This window comes from Rhyacophila brunnea, unplaced genomic scaffold (genome assembly GCF_057557595.1).
Source record: "Rhyacophila brunnea isolate RB1 unplaced genomic scaffold, BYU_Rbru_1.0 scaffold_13, whole genome shotgun sequence".
Taxonomy (NCBI): Eukaryota; Metazoa; Arthropoda; class Insecta; order Trichoptera; family Rhyacophilidae; genus Rhyacophila; species Rhyacophila brunnea.
Genome location: NW_028232785.1, coordinates 12,092,333 through 12,115,744, shown reverse-complemented (window position 1 = coordinate 12,115,744; position 23,412 = coordinate 12,092,333). Strand labels below are relative to the sequence as shown.

At 34.4% G+C, this 23,412-nt stretch overlaps 1 protein-coding gene across 1 annotated transcript; it reads left to right on the top strand.

The window, feature by feature from the left end:
• Positions 1 to 5,782: 5,782 nt before the first annotated feature.
• On the top strand, positions 5,783 to 23,055 carry LOC147076502 (uncharacterized). The gene is made up of 3 exons (XM_085940894.1): positions 5,783 to 5,818; positions 21,253 to 22,064; positions 22,906 to 23,055. Exons 1-3 carry the CDS (start codon positions 5,783 to 5,785, stop codon positions 22,934 to 22,936), a joined length of 879 nt encoding a protein of 292 aa, XP_085797020.1. The 3' UTR covers positions 22,937 to 23,055.
• Positions 23,056 to 23,412: the final 357 nt, after the last annotated feature.

The window sequence follows — 23,412 nt, the reverse complement described above, 5'->3', positions numbered from 1 at the left end:
TTGAAGAAACATCTAATAATAATAAATGACAGATCGTATTGTACCTATATAAAATAGCAGGCAAATACTCTTTTACTCTAACTTTTTACTCTAAATACTTAAATTTACATTACTTTTAATATAATAGTATAATTGCATAGATCGGTTCTTAAGCGTTATGCGTTCCATATAATATTATCACACTAAGCTCATCAGGCGGCGGGGGAAACTGCGCCGCAAAGCTCTGATTTTGATCGATTTACAATGCTTGTGACCACTGTAGCGAGAGAATGCCTCATCTGATAGCAGCAATTCTGTTGTCAATTTATGCGTAAAGAACCACACTAATTAATATATTAACAAACAATTTCATTTCTCCCCATAAAAAATGGCTGCACCAAATAGAAACAAAATTTTGGCGGCAATTCTGGTAGACAGTTTCAAAGTGACCCGAAGTGAACCGAAATATATGGCGTAATTGAAAAAAGTGATAGAGCTATATGTGTGCTATGTTCTGTGAGTGGTATCTATAACATCACCATTTTTTTATTAAGATTTTTAAAAACTATTTCCTAAACTATGACCCATGAAAAACTGCCGGCACGTCGAGACTGTCGAAAAATAATATTTGGGAAATTTGTGCAGGCGTACGTAAAAAGGTTCGCCAACCCTGTTATACATGTTTAAATCCAAGTGGCATCGCTTGAAAACAATGTTCTGCGCATGATCTAATACTACTACTAAATACTAATATGTTCTATTAATAGACTATTCGTTGGATAACAAAATTAAGCTATATTCGAATAAGCGCATTTTCGTTATTTTAGAGAGTTGATTATAAAAAATAACAGACTTCAAAAGTGCTAACAAAACTTAATTCTGTTTTCAAAGCAGGATTACGGAAAGCAAGCGCGTCGACATCGAACATGTCAACCCACAACCAGTGTATCTGGATATTTATCATCCGAAGACGAATACACAGGGCTTTGTTTGTGTTTTTATATTTTTATATTTATATGGGACATATCGCACTGTGCAAATGACATGACTTGGAGATAGGATAAGGGTTTGAAGTTTTCATTTTGTCAGGACAAATCGAATTTCTAAAATAAAAGCATAATGTTTGGTTTATTTCTATATTATGTCATGTTTTTTTATTAATTTCCATTTTTTTTTTCATAGAATTCCATCAAAATATTACAAGTTTTAGCAGTTGTTATGGTTTTACATCTTCATGATACCTACATAAACAATGTAGATATTTCGCAGTTATCTGAATTTTGCAGTAAGGTGTTTATTAGGAATTTTTGTAATACCATTACATACATACAATATAATAATATATTATATTGTTATAATATAAAACAATAATGATATTTACCTATTATAGTTATAAAATCTTGATATTTTAAGCATACATAATACAATTTATTAAACAGAAAAATAGAAAATAAAATTTTTAATGTATTTATAATTCATTTTATCGACGTTACTTATTATCTGACTCTGTACTTATTTGAATGTGTAGATGATTTTTTTTTATTAAAATAATAATTGTGGTGTATTTCTGGAATCACTTTTGATGAACATTGCTTTTGAGATCTGAGGTGGTTTTATAAAAATGTTTTGCTTAATACTGTACTGATTGACGTCCGCGCTGACATTTTCTTATATTTATTAAATCTGTTGTGTTCGATGTCGGGGTCACTCACGTCGGGTTTACCACTGTTGTGTTCGATGTGTGGGTTACCTTGGGAGTCTTCGATGTTTCGTAGGTTATGGTGTTGAGGATGATGATGAAGAAGTCGAAGATGTATGCAGGAGCGATTTTTATTAGGCGTAACGGTTCGTACAATAGTATGTTACAGCAGTTATGTTACAATACTAAACTTATGATAGGTACGGATCCGAGGTCTGCATCTCGGTACAATCAGATGTTGGAGCGATATAGAGACTGCGATGGTAACAAACTGGCAACGTATATTCGAGTGACATTTTGATAAATCATTATTCGTAATTTATACAGTCGAAAGTAATACATAAACATTATATTCTAGTACATAACTATATTGAACGAGTCAGCGGTTTAAATACGAGTAGCTGTGAAATTTATTTATTAGTACCATCATAATATAATATGATTTTATGGGAATGGATATTAAACTAATTTTCTGTTTCGGTACCGTATTTAATATTGCCAACCAATCTGCTGACACAGGTAATAAGTTGTTTACCGGCATATGAGTCGCTGGGAATTTATTATTGCGATCGAATAATTTGATACATTAAAAATATATATTTGATCAATAATATACTGACAGCTACAAATCAAACACTTCTTGCTCATTGTTGTTTTTATAGAAAAGGGTACTTAAAAAGGATTGCTCTTTGTCACGTCAATTCTGCAAATGTCCACCCAACGAACTTTTTCACTATTTTCGTTTATTTGAAAATTATTGCCCATTTCATTTGCTAACTGGTGAAAATAAAAAATCTTGTCAGTGCTTATTTTGTGAAACCTTGTAAGGGTTAGTTTTATTGGCCATTTGTATCACTGTAATCTACCGTATTAGTACATAAATTGGACGTGACTTTAGGGCCCTTTTTTTCTATGCTATGTGAGTGTAAAACCAATGCATCTGCAAATTTTTCAATTTTGAGATTAAATTCAAAACAACTGCAAAAGTTGTGAACCCGATAATGTAAAAGTGAAGTTACTGAAAGAACATGCAATATAATGTAGATATAAACCAAATATTATGGTTTTTTTTAGAAACTCTATTTCTCCTAACAAAACGAAGACTTCAAACCCTAATATATCCAAAATTTGTCTTTTGCAGTTGCCTTGGTTTTACATTCACGGTGCGAATTATAATCTCCGTCGTGCTGGGTGTGTCCAACGACCAAGAAGGTATGTGGCCACAAAACGTTATTTTATTATTAAACGTAATACTGAGATCCATTACAAATGATATTCACGAAAAAAAATATATTATCTATTTATACTAAGTTGAATAGTAACGCGCGTGTTTGAACATGTACCGTTTAAACAAAAAACGGTTAGGTACATGTTCAAACACGCGCGTTAACGTGATCTGTTATAAATGCTTTTAAAAACTAATAAATATAAAAAATCTTAAGACCACTTCACATGGACGTACTGAAATATGACTATATTCTAAAACATTAGAGCGAGAGGTTTAAAAGAATACTATTGTATGTAATAAAAATACTTTATGCAGCCATCAAATAATGTTTAAAATAAATATAAAGGATAATAAGGCTTCAAAATTATGTAAATAGATTATCTACAACGTTTAAGGAATGTCCAGGATCATGCTTTGAAAATAGCATAAAAGCTCAATTTTTACTTACGCTGAGCATGTGGGCCATTAACAGTAAAATATTTATAGTAATAGAATATAATTATAACCCCGCCACTTACCGTTGCCTTAAAAATAAATATTTTTTTTGTGTGCGCGTCTGATAGTTTGTAGATAAATCTGCTGCGCCCTTAGACGAGCAATATTGGTCCACAGTTCGACCGCCAGCAGTGTTGCGACTACTTGCGATATTGCATCCGTAGATAATATTTTGAACAGAACCACCGCCATCTTTAGATTAATAAAGCCTGAGCATAACTTTTTGCATAAGCAACGAGTGGTCCACTGCCATACTATTTATTGATAACGTACTTGCAAGCAGAGTTTGCTATTCTATAATGACTGAAGAGTATAATAATAAGTTATTAGTTATTGTCGTTTAGAATCGACTGTCACATTGACAAACGTCCTAGTATATTATGATATTATTATACACAGAAGAAGTTTACTTACTTTGATCGTCACTTCCAATTATTAATAACACTGTAACACATAACCACTAAATCAGATGAACTCCAAGGTCTCCAAGATGCGTTAAAATAATCTGAAAGAAATTTGAAACCAAGAATACTCCGACAAGTGAACACGACAGACGCGTCTGTATGAGCACTCTATAGACAATGACAGGTCATCCATAGACAACGGGAGGGGCGAAAAGTAGGACCAGTCATGTAATGTATCGGCTTCCTTCTTCAGTGAGCAATGACAGAACCCAACATGCAGACCATTCATGATAGATAATCATTTAATAGAAAATCCATAAAGGAAACCACTAAAAACAAAAACACGCAATTTTTACATGAGTCAAAAATGTATAGGCATGTTGAAAATGATATGACACCTAAGATCAGGTAGTCAACCCTGGTGGAAGGTGTAGTCAGGGCTAACGGAGAAGGAAGAAACCCTCCGAAAAGGGGGTTGGGCGTGGGGCTAACAACCTTATTCCGTAAAAAACACATTGTTACAAAACCACAACAACAGCCTCGGAAACCGGACACTAAACTCAGAAAACCTGGCAAACGCTTTAAGGAAATACGATTTGGAACATGGAATACATTATCACTCTATCGACCAGGAGCAATTAAACTCCTTACAGAACAACTTACAAAATACCAATGTGATATTACGGCCATACAGGAGATGCGATGGATAGGTCAAGGAGTGATGGAGAAACGAGACTGCACTATACTCTATAGCTGCCATGATAGTGAACATCACTTTTGGACTGGATTCATAGTAAGCAAACGAGTGAAACACTTAATTATAGGGTTCGAGCCGGTCAACCCAAGGGTCATGCGACTGCGAATTAAAGGAAGTTTCTTTAATTACTCATTTGTAAGTGTACATGCCCCTACAGAGGATAAGTCGGATGAGGAAAAAGAGGACTTCTACGATGCATTAGAAAGCACGTACGACAGTTGCCCAAATCACGATGTGAAAATAATACTCGGTGATCTAAATGCCAAAATTGGACGGGAGGAGATCTACACTGCCATTGTCGGAAAACATAGTCTTCACAATGAAAGTAATGACAGTGGTAACCGACTAATTAACTGTGCAGCGTCACTAAATATGGTTATTGGTAGCACAATGCTTCCCCGTAAGGATATATAAAAAGGAACTTGGAAATCCCCGGATGGGTGGACAATAAACCAAATAGACCATTTATGTTGATAGACAACAGGCACAGATCGGATCTAATGAGCGTCCGGACATACAGAGGGGTTAATGTAGACTCAGACCATTTCCTAGTGTGTGGAAAAGTTAGAGCAAAGATCTCAAACACCAAAAAGGAAATGGGAGTAAGAGCAAAACCCTTTGACACGGAGAAATTGAAGATTCCACAGGAACTGGCTCGGTACCAGGAGAGCTTGAACACTCACCTGAGCGACAATGTTGAGGTTGGAGACCATGAAGAGGTGAATCAACACTGGGAAGAGTGCAAGACTGCCATAGTATCCTTAGCTAATGATACCTTAGGACGCCGAAAAACAGGTGAACGATCAGAATGGTTTGACAAAGATTGCCGCGAAGTCACTACAAGAAAGAATGAGGCTTACTTAATGATGCTACAGAAGAAAATACGGGCATCAGACGATGCGTATAAAAAGCGCCGGCGTGACGAAAAGAAACTACACAAGAAAAAGAAACGTGAGTATTTAAAAAAGGAAATGATCCTACTCCAAGAACACTATAAAGCCCAAGAAAGTCGACTGTTCTATAGAAAGATAAATGCTGTTAGGAGGGATTTCAAGCCTCGTATCACAATGTGCAAGAATGACGATGGCATGATACTCACAGAAAAGCACAGTATTCGTGCCCGGTGGATGGGTTTCTTTGATCAACATTAAAATACCCCCCATATTGATGCCGGCAACACTAACATTAATACTCATGACCAGGAATCAGTACAAAGTGGCATGGATGATAATGAAGAACCACCGACATTAAATGAGGTAAAAGGTGCCATGTCAAGGTTAAAAACAAACAAACCGCCTGGAATAGATACCTACAGAGTGAATTAATAAAATGTGAGGCAGAAAGCCTGTCAAACATTTGTATAGCCTAATCCACCAAGTATGGACTTCAGAAAAGATACCAGAGGAGTGGAAGGATGGGCTGATTTCAATTTTAATTTATTTTATTTTTCAATTTTAATTTATTTTACATATTGTGGACATTACAAATTATAAGTTTAAGATGTTCACAACATGACATTTAGAAACAAAGAAATATTATTAAAATAGTATTATGTAATACTGTAATTATGCAATATTAAGTTATTTTACAGTATAAATGTGTAAATACAAAAAATATGAAGTATATAGGTACAAGGAAGTACACCGGATGAATTAAGCAGACCCTATTTCAAGAATTTATAAAATAACATCCACCTATACTCATTCTCACGTAGATGGAATATATCAACATCCGAATCAATTTGGTTGAACAGAGTTATTGCCCTCCCAATTGGCATCACCAATGGCAGGTTAGTTCTGCTCCTCGGGAGAACAAACAACTGATGCTCCCGATTTCTAAGATAGTTATCAGGGACACACAAGTCAATATTACCAAGAATGGCAGAGTTCTCATTCACACCACGTATTAGACGAAAAAAATACGTGGCCAAATATTGATATCTTCTAGCACTTAAACTACAGTATGTAAGCATACCTAAGAGAAAGTCAGTTGGATAAAGCCACGGATAGTATCCATATAATCTCAAATAAAGGAGTCTCAAAAATTTCTTTTGAACTCGCTCCACCATAAGGTCATATTTCAACTGAGGCGGGGCCCAAACAATCGACCCACTCTCAAGCCGGCTTCTCACTAAGGAATTATAAATAATTTTTAATACAGTAACATCCGAAAAGACCCGGGAAGTACGCAAGACAAAGCCCAACATTTGTAGCGCCTTTTTACAAAATGATAACTACTCGTATATGACCACTAAATGATAGCCTACTGTCAAACATAATGCCAAGATCCCTTACAGATGGTATTCGCGAAAGAACTCTGCCATGCATCGAATATTGGAAAAATAATACTCGCGAGGTTCTGGTAAATGATAAAATATTGCATTTTTCAATATTTAAGTCCAGTTTGTTACGCCTGCCCCAATCTAATATATTGTCTATATCAAGTTGGAGTTGACGACGATCGTCCAAGGTGACAACTTCCATGGAGAGTTTCAGGTCATCAGCGAACAACAAAAACATAGCATTTTTAATAAACATTGCTATGTCATTTATAAAAATCGTAAACAGCAATGGCCCCAAGTTTGAGCCCTGAGGGACACCAGAAAATGTATTGAACGTCTGTGACTGATAGACGCCACACGATACGTATTGTTGACGATTCCTAAAATAGCTCCCGAATAGCTTCAGAAAACGATCGGACAATCCAATTAGTTGGAGTTTTTCCAACAGGATGTCGTGATCGACTCTGTCAAACGCTTTTGAGAAGTCATTGTAGGAACAGTCAACCTGATGGCCTCTATCTAGTGCTGATGACACATAATCTACAAATACCATCAGGTTAGTTTTCGTTGATCGGCCAACCCTAAATCCATGCTGCTCATTCATTATAAATGACTCATTTTTTGGATAAATCATGTTATGCATGATCATCTCAAGAACTTTTGCGCGTGCCGAGAGAACAGCCACCGGCCTGTAGTTCTCCACTGATGACTCGGTACCACTCTTATGGATTGGAGTAACCTTTGACATCTTCCACAATTCGGGAAAGATACCCGTCTCCATCACAAGATTAAATATATATGAAAGCGGGCCTTTGACAAAGTCAATACACCCCTTTAAAAAAAAATGTTGGGAGATTATCCGGTCCTAGCGATCGTGTGTTCTTTAGCTTTTTAATGAACCTAAACACAATGGCAACATCAATCGGAAGGATATCAATAGATTGGGCACCGCGTGATGGTTTTCTTGACGTTGAGGCAATATCTAGATTCAGACTACTTCTTGCGTAGATAGACTTAAAGTGACCGGAAAATGCCTCTGCCACTCCAGATCCGGTCACCTCTTCGCCTTTCCAACTCATTGAATTGGCAAACCCACCATCCCTTCTTACAGATTTAACATAGTCCCAAAACGATTTAGAATTTTCGCGGATGCAATTTTCTACCGTTTCTATATGCGCTCGATAGGCCAATCAAACAGCTTTCCGCACTCTTGAGCGATAAAGTCTAAACATTTCATAGTCTTGCTGAATATGCTTAGTCTTCCAAATTCTTTTGTCCCCTGCACAAGAAAGGAGACCAACTAGAATGTTGTAACTACAGGGGGGTGACACTCCTTAACTCTGCATATAAACTGTTGTCGATTCTGATATTCCAGCAGCTGAAACCCATTGTAGAAGGAATACTCGGGCACTACCAAGGAGGCTTTCGACGAGGGAGATCATGTGTTACTCTAATATTACTCTAAGGCAGATTCTAGAAAAGACCACTCAATTCAATATTAACACGTATCACCTGTTCATCGATTTTAAGGCAGCTTATGATAGCATTAATCGATACCGGTTATACGAATCAATGCGAGAATTGGAAATTCCGACGAAAATAATTAAACTTGTAGAGATGACAATGACACCAGTACAATGCCGGGTGAAGCTTCAAGCGGAAATATCCGAGCCATTTATATCACTAAATGGCCTCAGGCAAGGTGACGTTCTGGCATGCCTGTGCAGCTGATGGCGTATGCCGATGATATTGAGATCATTGCCATATCAGAATTGGCACTGAAAAAGGCATTCACAGCACTAGAAGCCTCTGCCAAAAGAATGGGTTTACAAATAAATGAGGCAAAAACTAAATACATGCCTGTCTAAGTCACACCACGAGAAGTCTCACCAAAGTTAGATATTGGCGCATACAAGTTTGATACGGTCGACAGTTTCATATACCTTGGATCTCTTGTAACTCGACATTATGATATTACAGAAGAAATCAACAAGAGAATCATGTCTGCGAATAAATGCTACTTTGGCCTGTTAAGACATTTTAAGTCCCGCATACTATCTCGCCGAACTAAAAGCACTCTTTACAAGACACTTGTAAAGCCAGTGCTCACCTACGCATCGGAAACCTGGACATTAACTCTGCGAAATGAACGAGCCCTGAACATCTTTGAAAGAAAAATTCTCCGCCGTTTATATGAGCCGATCAGGGATGGCACCAATTGGAGGAGAAGATATAATGCTGAGCTCTACGGGCTGTACGAAAATTGCAGCGCAGTTCAATCAATTAAGATTGGGAGACTGCGATGGCTAGGTCATGTACACCATATGAATGACAATGAACCGGCAAAGAGAGTGATGTCCAGCAATCCAATAGGACGTAGAAGAAGAGGGAGGCCAAAGATTCGCTGGTTAGATGGAGCCGCCAGTGACTGCCGTATTCTGGGGGTACCAAATTGGAAAGCGGCCACACTGGATAGGTACAGGTGGAGGGAGCTGTTGGAGGAGGCTAGGACCCACATCAGGTTGTCGCGCCCATCTGATGATGATGATGATGTTGAAAATGATAACAAAACATTCATTGAGTCATGCGGGTGTCGATGCAGGGCGGTATACGTTAGGTGACCTTTTTCTTGTTCTGATGATTTCGGCAGATTTTTCCAACAACTGACAATTTTCGTTTAAAGGTTCAAAATGTGTTACGGGATGGGAGCATCAGCATGATAACATTTTAAATACCTACCAAAAAAAACGATATTACACTTTTTTCCCGTAGCGACCGCTTACTGTGACAGCACATAACTTGATCATAATATATTTGAACCTTTAGTCGTTGTTTGGTAGGGTGCACGTAGCTAAATTGGTAAAGCACATTGACTGGAATCCGGTTCGAATGGCGCCTGGCACCATATTAAGTTTTTCTATTTTTTTTTCTATTAAGTATGTTTTTGAGGTTTTTCTGAACTATAAAATCGTCAGATATTGGAAAAGAATGATTTTGATTTTTTTTTTTTGTAAAATAAAGTTATGTAGGTACTCAAAACATATTTAATACTTTGGATGCGGAAGACGCATACGGCGCGTAATGACCAGGCGGCCGATCGATGTAATTAACGTGCATTTTAAAGGGGGCAATTAAAATCTCATTATCTCTTCAGCAGCGAAAGCGTTAAGTACACCCATTTCAATGTGTTTTTTAATGTCTAGGTATACTGTATACTTATATATTATATAGGTAGTAAAAAAAATTGTAAGAAAATTTTTCCTGTATAAATTTGTAATTATTGATTAACAAAACAATGTGCAGTATGTTTTTATTGCATTGCTATGAAATAATCAAACAATTCAAACACCTATGTACACTCTATTCCAGCCTATAATTACATTTGTTTATGTATTAGTGACTGGATGTTTCAAAAGAAAATATGCAGATATTGTATTTTACAACGTTTTTATTAAGTCATATTCTTATTTTTCCGATGGTTGTTTATCCAGTACAAATCTTGTAATCGATTTTCAACTTACTTCCCGACTAGCTAGACATTTTAAACTTTTAGAATATATTATCAGAACACGATGACAATGCATTCTTTTAATACTTTTAGCCATCTTTAAGTAGAATTGAAGTCATTTTCAGTTAATTCTGTTTTGCATGAAAAGTTATTTCGGAAGAAATCCGTAATCCAATCCACTATTATTGGTTGCGAGGGGTCTGGGGTCCTTACAACTAAATTTTTAATATACACGTGCGTTACCATGGAAATCAATATGAAATAACAAAATGACATTTCCGTATTATTTCTATCAAGTACAATTTTTTTTGATCGTTTAAGCTAAGCAAGTCAAGTTTATATGATTCAACAGAAAATTTAAAAACGCTGTATATAAAAAGTTCTTTTTATCTTGTAATTATTTTTACATAATATTATATTTTATATAAATACACAATCAAAACAGACGAAATAGTAAAGAAATAACGTATAAGTAAAAAAAGAGTAACGAAATAGAAAAAAAACATCTTGTAATTATTATTTATTTATTAAACATTTATATTATGACATAAGAGCGCGATGCTCAATCGTCTGTCACAATTACAACAAAATTACAACAAAATACTATCCAGAAAGCTTTTCATAGTTATAATCGAGTTGTCTATGGTCCACCAAATCTGCAATAGCTTCGTTCTGTTTTTCTATTGAAAATATTACCATATATAAAAATTCTCTTTTTCATAATTTAGGTAAATTATTTTGTAATTGTTAAACGATGACAAAAATATGAAAAATATACAAAATAAATTCAACAACTATAAATACACAATTAATATTTAATTAAAATGATTAAATGTCTCCGCAATTAGTGAATAATATAAGTTATTTTTTGACCCTTTGCCGATACGGTAACACTTGCCGTTGAAATGTCAGATTTTGTCATTTACAATTATTACAAATATGCCATGATATGAATAATTATATAGAGTGATTAAAACTAATATTACCATGTTGGTGTGTAGATAACTAAGTACTTATATATTTTAACTACCTATATATTGGTTTAATATTACATTAATATCTAAATCCGAATAAGAAAAGTTAATTCATAATTCATAATTCATTGACACTGACATTTCAATTCGATAATCGGTTTTACTAAATTAAGACAATATGTACAGAATCAACGAAAGTAAAGGAAAATATGTAGTATTAAATGTCACGGATATTTAATAGTTGTTCAATACCCATATTGAGATCAATTGTTAAATGAATTTGAGTGTATGGGCTGTTTATAGATACGTAAATTTATTTTGACAGCAGCTGTCAGTGGTAAATGGTAATACAGAAGGGGGCGAGTTCATAACAAAAGTAGTCTATGGTTAAAGATTCCTTATCTCTATAATCTATAGTTAACAGATGGATTTCGGCTATTTACCAATTTTACTGTAAGTTTGTAGTAAGTACGAATTGAGCATTACGCCCTAGACATCATAATACATGGTTTTACTAATAATAATAATACTAATAATAAATCAAAACATGTAAAATAAGTTTAGCTTTAACAAAAATCAAATTAAAATATGTATTATATTATAATACAAAACAAGTAAAAAGAGTATTTAGTAGTCAAAATGAAACTTAGGTACCTATGTATAATCATTGTACATGTTTGATTAAACGCCATAATGTAGTCTTTCCGTCGTTAAATTTGATAACTGTCTCTAACTTTTGGAGTTTTTTTGATAATGTAATTAATTCTTTATTTTAAATATGAAAACTATGAATGCATCGTCTTTTTACTATTCTGTCAAAGTCCTCAGGAGTTGTTTTTTCAATGAACTTTCATTTCTTTTTCGGAGAAGGAAGAGAAGACCAGCATTCGGGTATATATGTTTTTTCTCCTACATTTTTAATTGTCTGAACGAATAATCCAGTTGCATGTGCAGCTTGTTCTATTGGACGTATTTCAGAACTACTACTTTTATATTGTCCCTGTAAATAGTTCTACACTAGCAATAATATATATATATATATATATATATTATTTTACCGAGGCTTTGACTGCGACTTGCTGTCATATCACCTCTTCTCTTCTAGAAGGGAATCCGTCGCTCAGATCCTCACTTCTATTCTGTTAAAGTACTTTCCAATTTCATTCCTTTTTTTTTTGCTTCATACTTCTGGTATCCGATATGCAGAACCTCCCACCGAATCTCTCCTTAATGTCCTTCTTTGAAGTGTTTGTATACCCAATCCACTGCCTTATTTATTAGTTGCTTTATGATCTGCTGCCAGTCTCCATCTTTTAGCAAGACTTTCATTCTTATTTTGTGCAGGTTTTTCGCTACTGTCTGCAGCTGTTATTGTTTTGCCTGAGGCTTCTTTTACCACTTCTTCTTTCTTTTTGTTTTCCTTTATTTTTGGAATTATTTAGCTTTCATCTCTTCCCACGTTTAAATTTTGTTTTAATATGTCAGTATAGCTATTACTTAACATATATTTTTTTGCTTCCTTAAATGTCATGTTCATTTTTTTCATTTCTGCTTTGTATTTCTTTTCTTCTTGACAGTTTGGGCATTCTTGGTTGTTTGCAGCATGGATTCCTTTGCAGTTATTGCACGTGATTTCATCATTTTTTTCACAGGTTTTGTGATTTTCTCCACACTTAGGGCACGTTTCTTCTTTACGGCCGCAATTGATTGCGATATGTCCGTACCGCCAGCATTTGTAACACTGCATTACCTTAAATACATACGGTTCTACAGCAAAAGAGACGCTATATATGTCAATTATTGCTTTCGGCAATATTTTCTCCCCAAATTTGATACTGACTAACGAGGTCTTCGTCAGCTCTCCTGCATCGCTTTTTCTTGACAACCTCTTAAGCTGATCACTTTTGCTTCACTTTTAATTTCCATTTGCAGCTCTTGGAGGTCCATATCAATGTCGACTTTTTTTATTACTCCAAAAGAGCAGGAGTCATTCTCTTTAACTGTAAAACCGAGCTCTTTGAGTTTGCCAGCTTGTCTCACTTTATCTGCTTCTTTTCCATCTTCAACTTAGATGTACGTCGTTAGGTTTTTGTTAAAAATCTTCATTACTGTAAATCCTGCCTTATGTAGCATCTGTGCTACTTTCAACTTAAATGGTATTTTACTTCCAGTGGCTACCATGACGATGTCTTCGTTTCTCTTTGGCGTGACTCCAGAGTCTTTTCTGGGTTTTATTCCCAAGGTCACCGTTTGCCATTCTTCTTCTTTTTAACCAATCACTTCCTCTTCGTCATCGTTTCTTTTCTTCTTCGTTTTTTTGATTTCATTCACTTCCACTATAATGTTATCCATTTTATTATTTTTTCTCTTTCACGCGAAATTTGTGAACAAATAACAGCGTGGAAGAGCCTTTGCCGCGCGCTTGCCGTACTAATTGCTAACTGTACAATAATAAATGTTATTCACTCAAGCTCACTTATTAATAATAAAATAATATTAAGTATATTAAATTGTGTAATATGTTCTAAAAAAATACACCTATACTGTATAGCTCGGCTGGCTTTTTGTTTTATTCACCTCCTATTCCTTCTTTCAGCCTTCACTTATTTACATTATATTTCCTGTTAACTTGTTATATTTTTTACTATGTAACCCGTCCGTTCTACTCGAGCACTCGTCTGTAACTGAGCAATAACATTTAACATATAATAATTACAAGATAAAAAGAAATTTTTATATACCACGTTTTTAAATTTTCTGCTGAATCATATAAACTTGACAATTCTATGTATTAATAATTTAGGACAAATAAGGCAATTGTCAACAAATCATTTTTTTGCTATTTTGCAACAAACAAATATAAAATACTGAAATGTCATTTTAATTTCCATAGTAACGCACGTATATATTAAAAATTTAGTTGCTAGGACCACTCCTACAGCAACCAATAATAGTGGATTGGATTACGGATTTCTTCCGAAATAACTTTTCATACAAAACAGAATTATCTGAAAATGAATTCGATTCTACTTAAAGATGGCTAAAAGTGTTAAAAGAATGCATTGGCATCGTGTTCTGTTATATTCGAAAAGTTTCAAATATCTAACTAGTCAGGAAGTTAGCTAAAAATCGATTGCAAGATTTGTACTGGATAAACAACCACCGGACAAACAAGAATACGAGCTAAGAAAAACGTGGTAAAAAAATACGCAATAAAATAAAAAATTATATTTATTTATAATTTTTCTTATTTTTTTTTTTTAATTTAAGCAGAGACAAATCTTTTATTTTTGTAGTCTTGATAATATGTGCATGAGCAGTTTTTATTAGGTATGTAAGGTAAGTTCTCTTCGTCAAGATGGTTTTCCGATATTCCTTCTGAGAATAATGAAGCTACAATTCATAATTTGAAAAAATATATTTCCACCTTCAACACCGTTTTAGAACATTTTTTATGATAAATGTAGAGTTGTCACTTCATAACTTTGCACCCGTAATATATTCTATTAAATATATTACCTATTTATTTATAACTACATATATTAAAACAAGTGAATATCATTTGATCTAATTTAATGCGAGGTAATCAGTCGAAGAGGCATATCAGTGCAGTAAAAAAGTGAAAAAAAGTGCAAGGTTATAAAGCGTATAGGTACTCTATGAATAAGTAAATAGTCGTATATAATTCGTTAGCAACAGAGATTGGCATTTTTTCTTTCGAATTTGGACAACCCAGCATTCAGAGAATCAGTTAAGTAGGCAAAGCATGTATCCATTTTTTGTAATTTTAGCCGGCAGGGTTTAAGTACCTAAACATCATCTGAGGGGCCCAGGAGGGCGAAGTCCCCACGCGAGGCGCAAAGCGCCGAGTTTTTTTTTAAAAATATTTTTTTCTATAAATTATATAATATATATTAACTATGTCCGATCCTAATAGGATCATATTATGGGTCTATACAGAGTGGAGGTTTGTATTAACAGATTTTTGTTTTTACGAGAAAAATGGATGTTAGCCACATGATCAACCTATTAGGTCCATACTCTGACTTACAGACTGACAAACATAAATTGAAAAACAAAATGATTATTTTCCAGACCCAGGATTCAACCCTGGGATCCACAACATTATAACGTCACCTTTCTATTAAAACCTCGTAAGTCTGTTTGAGAAGAATGTTGAGGGGAAGAAAAAAACGTAATGAAAACATTATTTTAAACACCTCTCTAATCTATGGATTCCCAAACTATGGGTCGCAACCCACCAGTGGGTCGCGAGCGAATATTGAGTGGGCCCTCGCCACTGTATACATGAATTTAAAAACTAGGAAGTAATAATAGTAAATAGAAGAATAACTTTGACGACTATTTTGGGGAAGAGATGAAAAAGTTTACCTTATTATAAGTTTACCTTAAAAGTTTAACCCATTTCAAGACGACTTACCCACTAGTATGTCAACAAAGGCAAGTGAAGAACTCGTTGATTTATCAGAAGATACGTCACCGAAAAATAGTTTCAATCGTAAACATCTGGCTCTCAAATGCTGATAATTATCCTTGCCTGTTCGATGAAGCTATGAAAGTCCTCCTCCTCTTTACTACCTCATATCTATGTGAGATCGGATTTTCGGCTATGGTTAACATTAAAACTAAATACCGAAATAAATTGGATATATTATCAAACTCACTGCGATTAAAAGTAAGTAAAGTTGAAGTTGATGCTAAAATTACTGTAATGACGAAAAATAAGAAACAAATACATCCTTCCCATTGAAATAACTTTGTAAAAAAACCTTGCAGGTGTAGGTATTTAAGTAATATTTTTTTTATTTAAGTTGTGTTTCTTATTTCAACAGTCTTTCATTCATATTGGTAACACTTATAAAAAATATTTTTTTTATTTCAATTAGAGCAAATAAGACAGCATTAAGTAGTTCCACGACTCGCCACTAGGGAATCTGAGCATTACCAATATTTATGCCCTCTTTTCTCAAAAACAGCTAAGAGGTTGGATTGGAAATTTTTGTTAGATGGGTTGGATGGTCGTTAGATGGGTCGGTTAGAGTCTAACCCTAACCGATGAATCTGCTAATACTGGTTATGAAATACGAGCTTTTAATTCCATGTTTGTTACCACGAGACCTACGAGTTTTTAAAATTTGTCGATAGATAGACAGCATACTAGTCTAGCTAGAGAGCCGAGATTTTGATATGATTTAAAATGTTTTTTTGTTTAAATTTTGTCGAACAAACTTCATTTTTCCATAATATTGGACTTACGAGGTCTTAATAGTAAGGTGACGATAAGTCGAAGCAAAATTCCTGATTTTGATTTATTTGAATAATCTACTATCAGTGCTTTATTTATTTACCACGCATATTACTTCATTCTCTAAACTAGAGACTATCCTGTTCTTCTAGCATTTTACCTGTATCCTCTAAAAAGTCTAAAATAATATAAACGGATTAAAAATAACATATAAAATGGAGTGGAATATCAAATTATTGAATGGTTTCCGGCTACAGTTCAAGATTGTTAAGAGCATACTTCAGTGAAACGGCAAATAAATTTCAATTAAAGGTGCGACAAAATTTTGGACTCGCTGGCAATTGGAGAGTGAAAATCGAGCTGTGAACACGTCAATTTTTTTCTTGATCGACAGGGGTATTGATTCTTAAATTCTGTAAAGATGACTAAAAAACGTTACCCATTTACTTGAAAAAGAAATCATGTCAATGAATATATTATTATTGTTACTAATAGAACAATAAACAGAACATTAAATGGACGCATGCTGAATTTTTGTGACAAATTATGTTTTGTTCTGCATGCGTCGTTTGAACAATCTTTGCATCGCGTAGTCACGATCGTTTTAGACCGTGCCCCAACTGAAGTATAGCCTTAAGAGTCCGGTTTCGATTCCATTTTTAACCCTGCATTTAAGTAAGTTACCATGTTTGAAAAATATTATTTAGTAAATAATATTATGTCGTTGACGCCCAGCCAACAATTTGAACAATATCGACAATGTCAACAAGAAAACAACATGGATTATTGCGGACAAAGAAATTTCGCGCCACGTGTTGTAGAAATTGCAAATAAACTACTCTATTATCCTTTCAATTTTTATAATTGATCAATAAAATCCACATAAATTATTTTTATGTTTGACAACATTATCTATTATTGTGTGTATTATTCGCTCTGTCTTAATACTAATAAAGTAGTTTTTATGTAGACACCCAAAGAAAATAAGTCAAGTCCACTTTGGGATGATGAATTTATTTTTCATAATTTCATGTGTTATATTTGCCGCATCCAATATACGTCTCCACATCTGACTAAGCTGTTTTGTGATCTTTCAGACTCTGAAGGACTCCACCAACGCAGACAAACAAACTCAGCGTGGATCTATCCAGTGGCGGTTCTGGGTTAGGCAGTGACGTCCCTAAACAAAATGCCGCCCCATTTTTATACAGTATTTTTATCATCCTATCATGACTTCAAAAACCAAGAAATGTATTATATGTATACATTACTAACAAAATATTTACCTATAAATCTAATTTAAATACCATCTCTACTTCAATAGACAATATTGAGAGTTTTCACGGTTTCAGATACATTTTTTTTTTACCCTTACAACTTTGAAAACTCGCGAGTGACTGGCAAAAATATTTGAATAAATTAATTAGGTAACTACCTATGTACCTACCTATAATTGCATTGCTGGTCATCAAGAACGTGACGTCCTCGGACCTAGTTACATAAACCTTTTATGTTAATTAATAAATTTTGTTTTCAACCAGAAGCTGATTTTTTTAATGGAAAGATATTTCCGTTATTAATAAGTTTATGTACTGATTTCTATAATATATGCCTAATGATTCTCATCAATTTGCCACCCTTCGAGTAACTGCCGCCCCCAAGGGACGCTCAATCTGCCTACCCTCACGGGACGTCACTGGGGTTAGGGGCTTATGGGGTGACACTCGGTAACAATTCAATAAATATGACGAAAGAAAACAAACATTTATTTCATTAATATAAGCATTTTGTCCTTATCTATATGACACATTTATACTGTAGAAATTAATTTAATGATATGTAGGTACTATCACCTCCGAAAGTAGGGGAGAGAGCTTTTGGTATGAGCCCCTCTCCCTGTGTTTGGTGTAGGGTGACATCGTCTGCTGTTTGCTACTTCGGATGATAAAAAAAATACGTATGATGGAGGAAAACAGCGAAATTTATTAAATGGACTAATATTATTACAGTTGTTACATTTTTATAAACTATACAAAGAAAATTCGGTGGTGACAGAAGCTCGTGACTTGAATGTCCGAGGGGGTCTGATTTTTTTTTTACAAGCTCGTTTCTGCGAGCGCAGATGCATTTATCTAAAATAGAACATAGCGTCTCACTTCAGCCAATCAGAAACGAGTTGGATCATGCGACATATCCGCGCCATCCTAAACACATTGCGGGTCCGAAAACAAATTTTAATATTTTTATTAATAATGAATAATTAATTTAAGATAATGATTCCAGCCTGTCCCATGTGATTTAATCCTGAAGAGGTGACATCTTTTGGCGGTGTTAGTACTTATTTTAATTCATTTCATATTCTTTTATTCACCCACCCTATTACTATATTTGTCAATCACATCTCTATTGACACCGACAGGACACGTCTTGTACCCCATCAACACAATCAACGGTTAGTGGCGAAGATTTCGTCAGCCATTCCAATCTGATACGAATTAGCAGCACTGATGTTTGAATGTACTGCGTAGAATTGGTAGACCATCTAGCAATAAATTCATCATTAATTTCTTTCGTTGCTAATTTTCCTTCGCCCTTGAGACTTGACCCATCTCAAGGATGATTTTTTGACAAAATGAGAGACTTTTGACTCCATGGACAGCTAACGATACAGCTGTGAGTCGTATCAGCAGCAATTTTTATGTTTGGCTAATATAATTTAAAAAAAACTGGCCCTGTCATACTTTTGTGAGTGGTTAACATTCTGCTACGTTGGCTAGAATTTTAAATCCAGCATATCGGTATAAATCAAACGCCATCATTTAATAACACTTATTGAACACGCATAATTTTGAAAACACTATAATATATAATATTTAATATATAAATATAAATATAGCCAAAAGAATTTTTTTTTTTAAAAAAAGTAAAAAACCCGGCAAGAATCGAACGTGCGTCTCTTGGGTATCACGCCCCGTGTATTCCCCCTATACTACGGCTGACATGCTTATTTGCGACAAATTTTAACTGTTGGCCGGTTTAATACCTGCTCATAAGCGCTCTCCGAATTGAGTTACGGTAGGCGATCGGTTTTTGTATTCTACTAACCGATGTCAGGGATCACTCCAATATTTTGTAACTTACTTGAACTTGCTAATAATTTTAATTAACTATGGACCCAAACCCAAGAGATACAGGTTCGATACCTGTCGGGTGTTTTACTTATTTCAAAAAATATTTTTTTCTATTGTCTATATTTTCTCATGAGCGTTTTAAAATTATGTATGTTATGTATATAATATATAAATTATGTATGTGGCAAATCGAAGAACGAACGCTAATTATAATTGAAAAAACCCGCATAATATTATCCTTATTTTGATGTTTAAATCACCGAGTTGTATAATAAATACCAAAAAAGCATTCTCTCAAAGTCTCAATACGCATTGTCAAAAATTACTCATTTATGCTACAAATACACTCTATGACGATCGGTCATATATATGTCGAAAAACCCGTTTCTTATGTTGGCGTCCTGTGTCACAGGGTGTCACAGAGTGTAAATACGATGTCATAGCTCTCATACAATATGTATGTATAATATGTCGGAATGGCATAGATTTGATCATAGACACTAAAACGCTCTTAGCATATATGTGCCCGATCGTCATATAGTCTATTTGAACCCTTATACAGTAAAAGGTATCAGCACTGGGTTAAAACGTTATACAAATTTGAAAGATCAAGTTTTCTAAAGATGTCAGAATACTTATAGGAAGGTAGCAATTTTGTAGCTGATGCGAAGATTGATGCCCTAATTGCTGATGACTCGAAATATGGATCTGTAAAATAAAAATTGATGTATATTTTTTCTTTTAAGTAATTTTAACGTTTCACTGGCAGCATTGTTGCATTCATAAATATACAATACTTATTGTAAAATATTAATTAAACATAACTTTGGACTTATGTTCTTGGTCAATTGACTATAGCTCATTGTCCAAGACGCATCATTGTTCTAATAAATCTTTAAAAGTAAACATTGTATTTTTATGTCCTAAACAAGGTAAGTACTATAAAAGTAGCGTGCAACTATAGACAATCAGCATAACATAGAAAACTCCGACACTAATAATAGTTTATAAATTAATAATATCATATTTCAAAATGGCAAAAGCATCGATTTATGTATTTGTTTTGGGGATTTTTATCTTCTCAACTACTGTGGTGAATATTATTTAAATTTATTCTTTGTCATATGTCGTCTTATCTCATTGTTGAAGGTTATATCTCCATTGAGATGCTATTTTCGTTTATAATACCCATTCAGTGTTTTTGGCATTCTACCGTCCACTTAATTTAGAGGATGTTCTTCCAGCATAACATCTCAAAAGCATCCAATCGTTTTCACTCCCTTGTCTTCAGTCGATCTTGCTAGACGTATTTTAGTGAGAACTCAGGACCACACATCAAATCCAACGATTGGTTATATAATATTATGTTGTTTCCTAGACAGTGCCTGAGAGAATGGTTAGGAAAGAAATCTCATATAAATTTTATAATATATTTCACACTAGGCACATTTTCTAATATGAAGTTGAAATTAATGTAGTTTTTACTTTTGTAATCATCCATAATAATTATTATCTTCTCTCTGTTTGCAGTTGGATGCCAGATATGCAGAAGTAAAAGCCCCAGCACCTAAAAAGGTTGAAGTCAAGAAACCTGCGCCCAAATGGGAAGCACCTGTGAAAGAAGTTGTTGTTGAGCGGCTACGGAAGACAGTTCCGGTTAAAACTACCTCAGAATGGAAAACAGAACCCGCTATAGTTAAAACTACTACAGAATGGAAAACGGAACCTGTTACCGAAGCTACAACAGTCATAGAATGGAAAACGGAACCTGTTACAGAAGCTACAACCGTCAAAGAATGGAAAACGGAACCTGTTACCGAAGCTACGACAGTCAAAGAATGGAAAACGGAACCTGTTACCGAAGCTACGACAGTCAAAGAATGGAAAACGGAACCTGTTACCGAAGCTACGACAGTCAAAGAATGGAAGACGGAACCTGTTACCGAAGCTACGACAGTCAAAGAATGGAAAACGGAACCTGTTACCGAAGCTACGACAGTCAAAGAATGGAAAACGGAACCTGTTACCGAAGCTACGACAGTCAAAGAATGGAAGACGGAACCTGTTACCGAAGCTACGACAGTCAAAGAATGGAAAACAGAACCTGTTACCGAAGCTACGACAGTCAAAGAATGGAAAACAAAACCTGTTACCGAAGCTACGACAGTCAAAGTATGGACAACGGAACCTGTTACAGTTAAAACGACAATCAAATGGAAACCTGAAACTACAACAGTTAAAGTGGTATCCAAACGGAAACCAGCGCCCATTGTAGAAGTGCACAAGGTAGTGGAACCAAAAAAACCTGAGCCCAAGAAGCCGGCACACAAATCGTGGAAGAGGTAAACCAAAATGTAATCAAATTACTATATAATAATATAATTTAAATGGTGAGGATTGAACATACACAATTGCATCGGTGATTAAGTTGAATAGGTATATCGATTTTAAAGTAAAACAATAATATATTATGACATAAGTCTCCATAATGGTTTTCAACATTCTGTAAACGAGGTCACGTTTTCGAATTTTTCTATCCACAACTAACCAACTATTATTATTTATTTACAATAATTATTATTGTTTTTAGAAAATTGTAAGATATACAGGATTTGCTAAAACATTAAAATTAACGTCTTGTTGTATTATTTGGTTGCTATGGTAAAAATATAAACATTTTATATAACATGCCAATGGGATAATATACTGCTTAGGTATATAATATATTAGCACGTTTTTATTAGCTCGTATTCTTGTGTGTCCAATACAAATCTTGCAATCGATTTTTAACTAACTTACTGACTAGCTAGACATTTGAAACTTTTAGAATATATCAGAATACGATGCCAATGCATTTTTTATTACTTTTAGCCATCTTTAAGCAGAATTGAATTAATTTTCAATTGATTCTGTTTTGCATGAAAAGTTATTTCGGAAGAAATCCGTAATCCAATCCACTATTATTGGTTACTAGGGGTCTGGGGTCCTAGCAACTAAATTATTATTATACACGTGCGTACATTTTTTTTTTGATCGTTTAAGCTAGTCAAGTCAAGTTTATAATTCAACAGAAAATTTTAAAACGTTGTATATAAAAAGTTCTTTTTATCTTGTAATTATTTTAACCACTGTTGTTTGGGTAGGTAGGTACTAAAGTTTTTGTTATGTTTTATTTGTTTTCAGAGAATTTTTAAAAGGTGAAATAAAAAAATGAAGCTTTCTACTACATTTCAATGGAATATTGCACACACAACATGCCAATTTGAAGTAAACGTCTGAATATTATGTGATATACTTATTTACGTTAAAAGTAAACATACAAATTATTAATATTGACATATTGTTTTAAATTATTATTAATATTGCTTATCAACACACTGTGTCTTATTTATTCACTCGCATACCAACATGGTTTATTATTTTTGTAATCTAGAAATACGCACAAAATAGAAACGATAAGTAGGTACTTACGAGTAGAATGGTGTCAGATTATTCTGGCAGTGCAGGCGACTCATTTATGCGTTGGTATCGTTACTTTTAAATGACACTAACACCGTTCCAAAGTGATTTCGCCGTACCCACAATGTAAGAAAACTCTGTCCTTCCTCTATCTACCAACACATACTCTCATTATAAGAAATAGTTAGATAGTACTATAGGCGGAATTACTAGACATGTTATACCGAGTAC

Excerpts from the sequence above, each read along its gene's own strand:
- LOC147076502 (XM_085940894.1), top strand. The coding sequence starts at position 5,783 with ATGGATGATAATGAAGAACCACCGACATTAAATGAG. Across the intron at positions 5,819-21,252 it reads AACCACCGACATTAAATGAG|TTGGATGCCAGATATGCAGA; the intron begins GTAAAAGGTGCC and ends CTCTGTTTGCAG. Across the intron at positions 22,065-22,905 it reads GCACACAAATCGTGGAAGAG|AGAATTTTTAAAAGGTGAAA; the intron begins GTAAACCAAAAT and ends ATTTGTTTTCAG.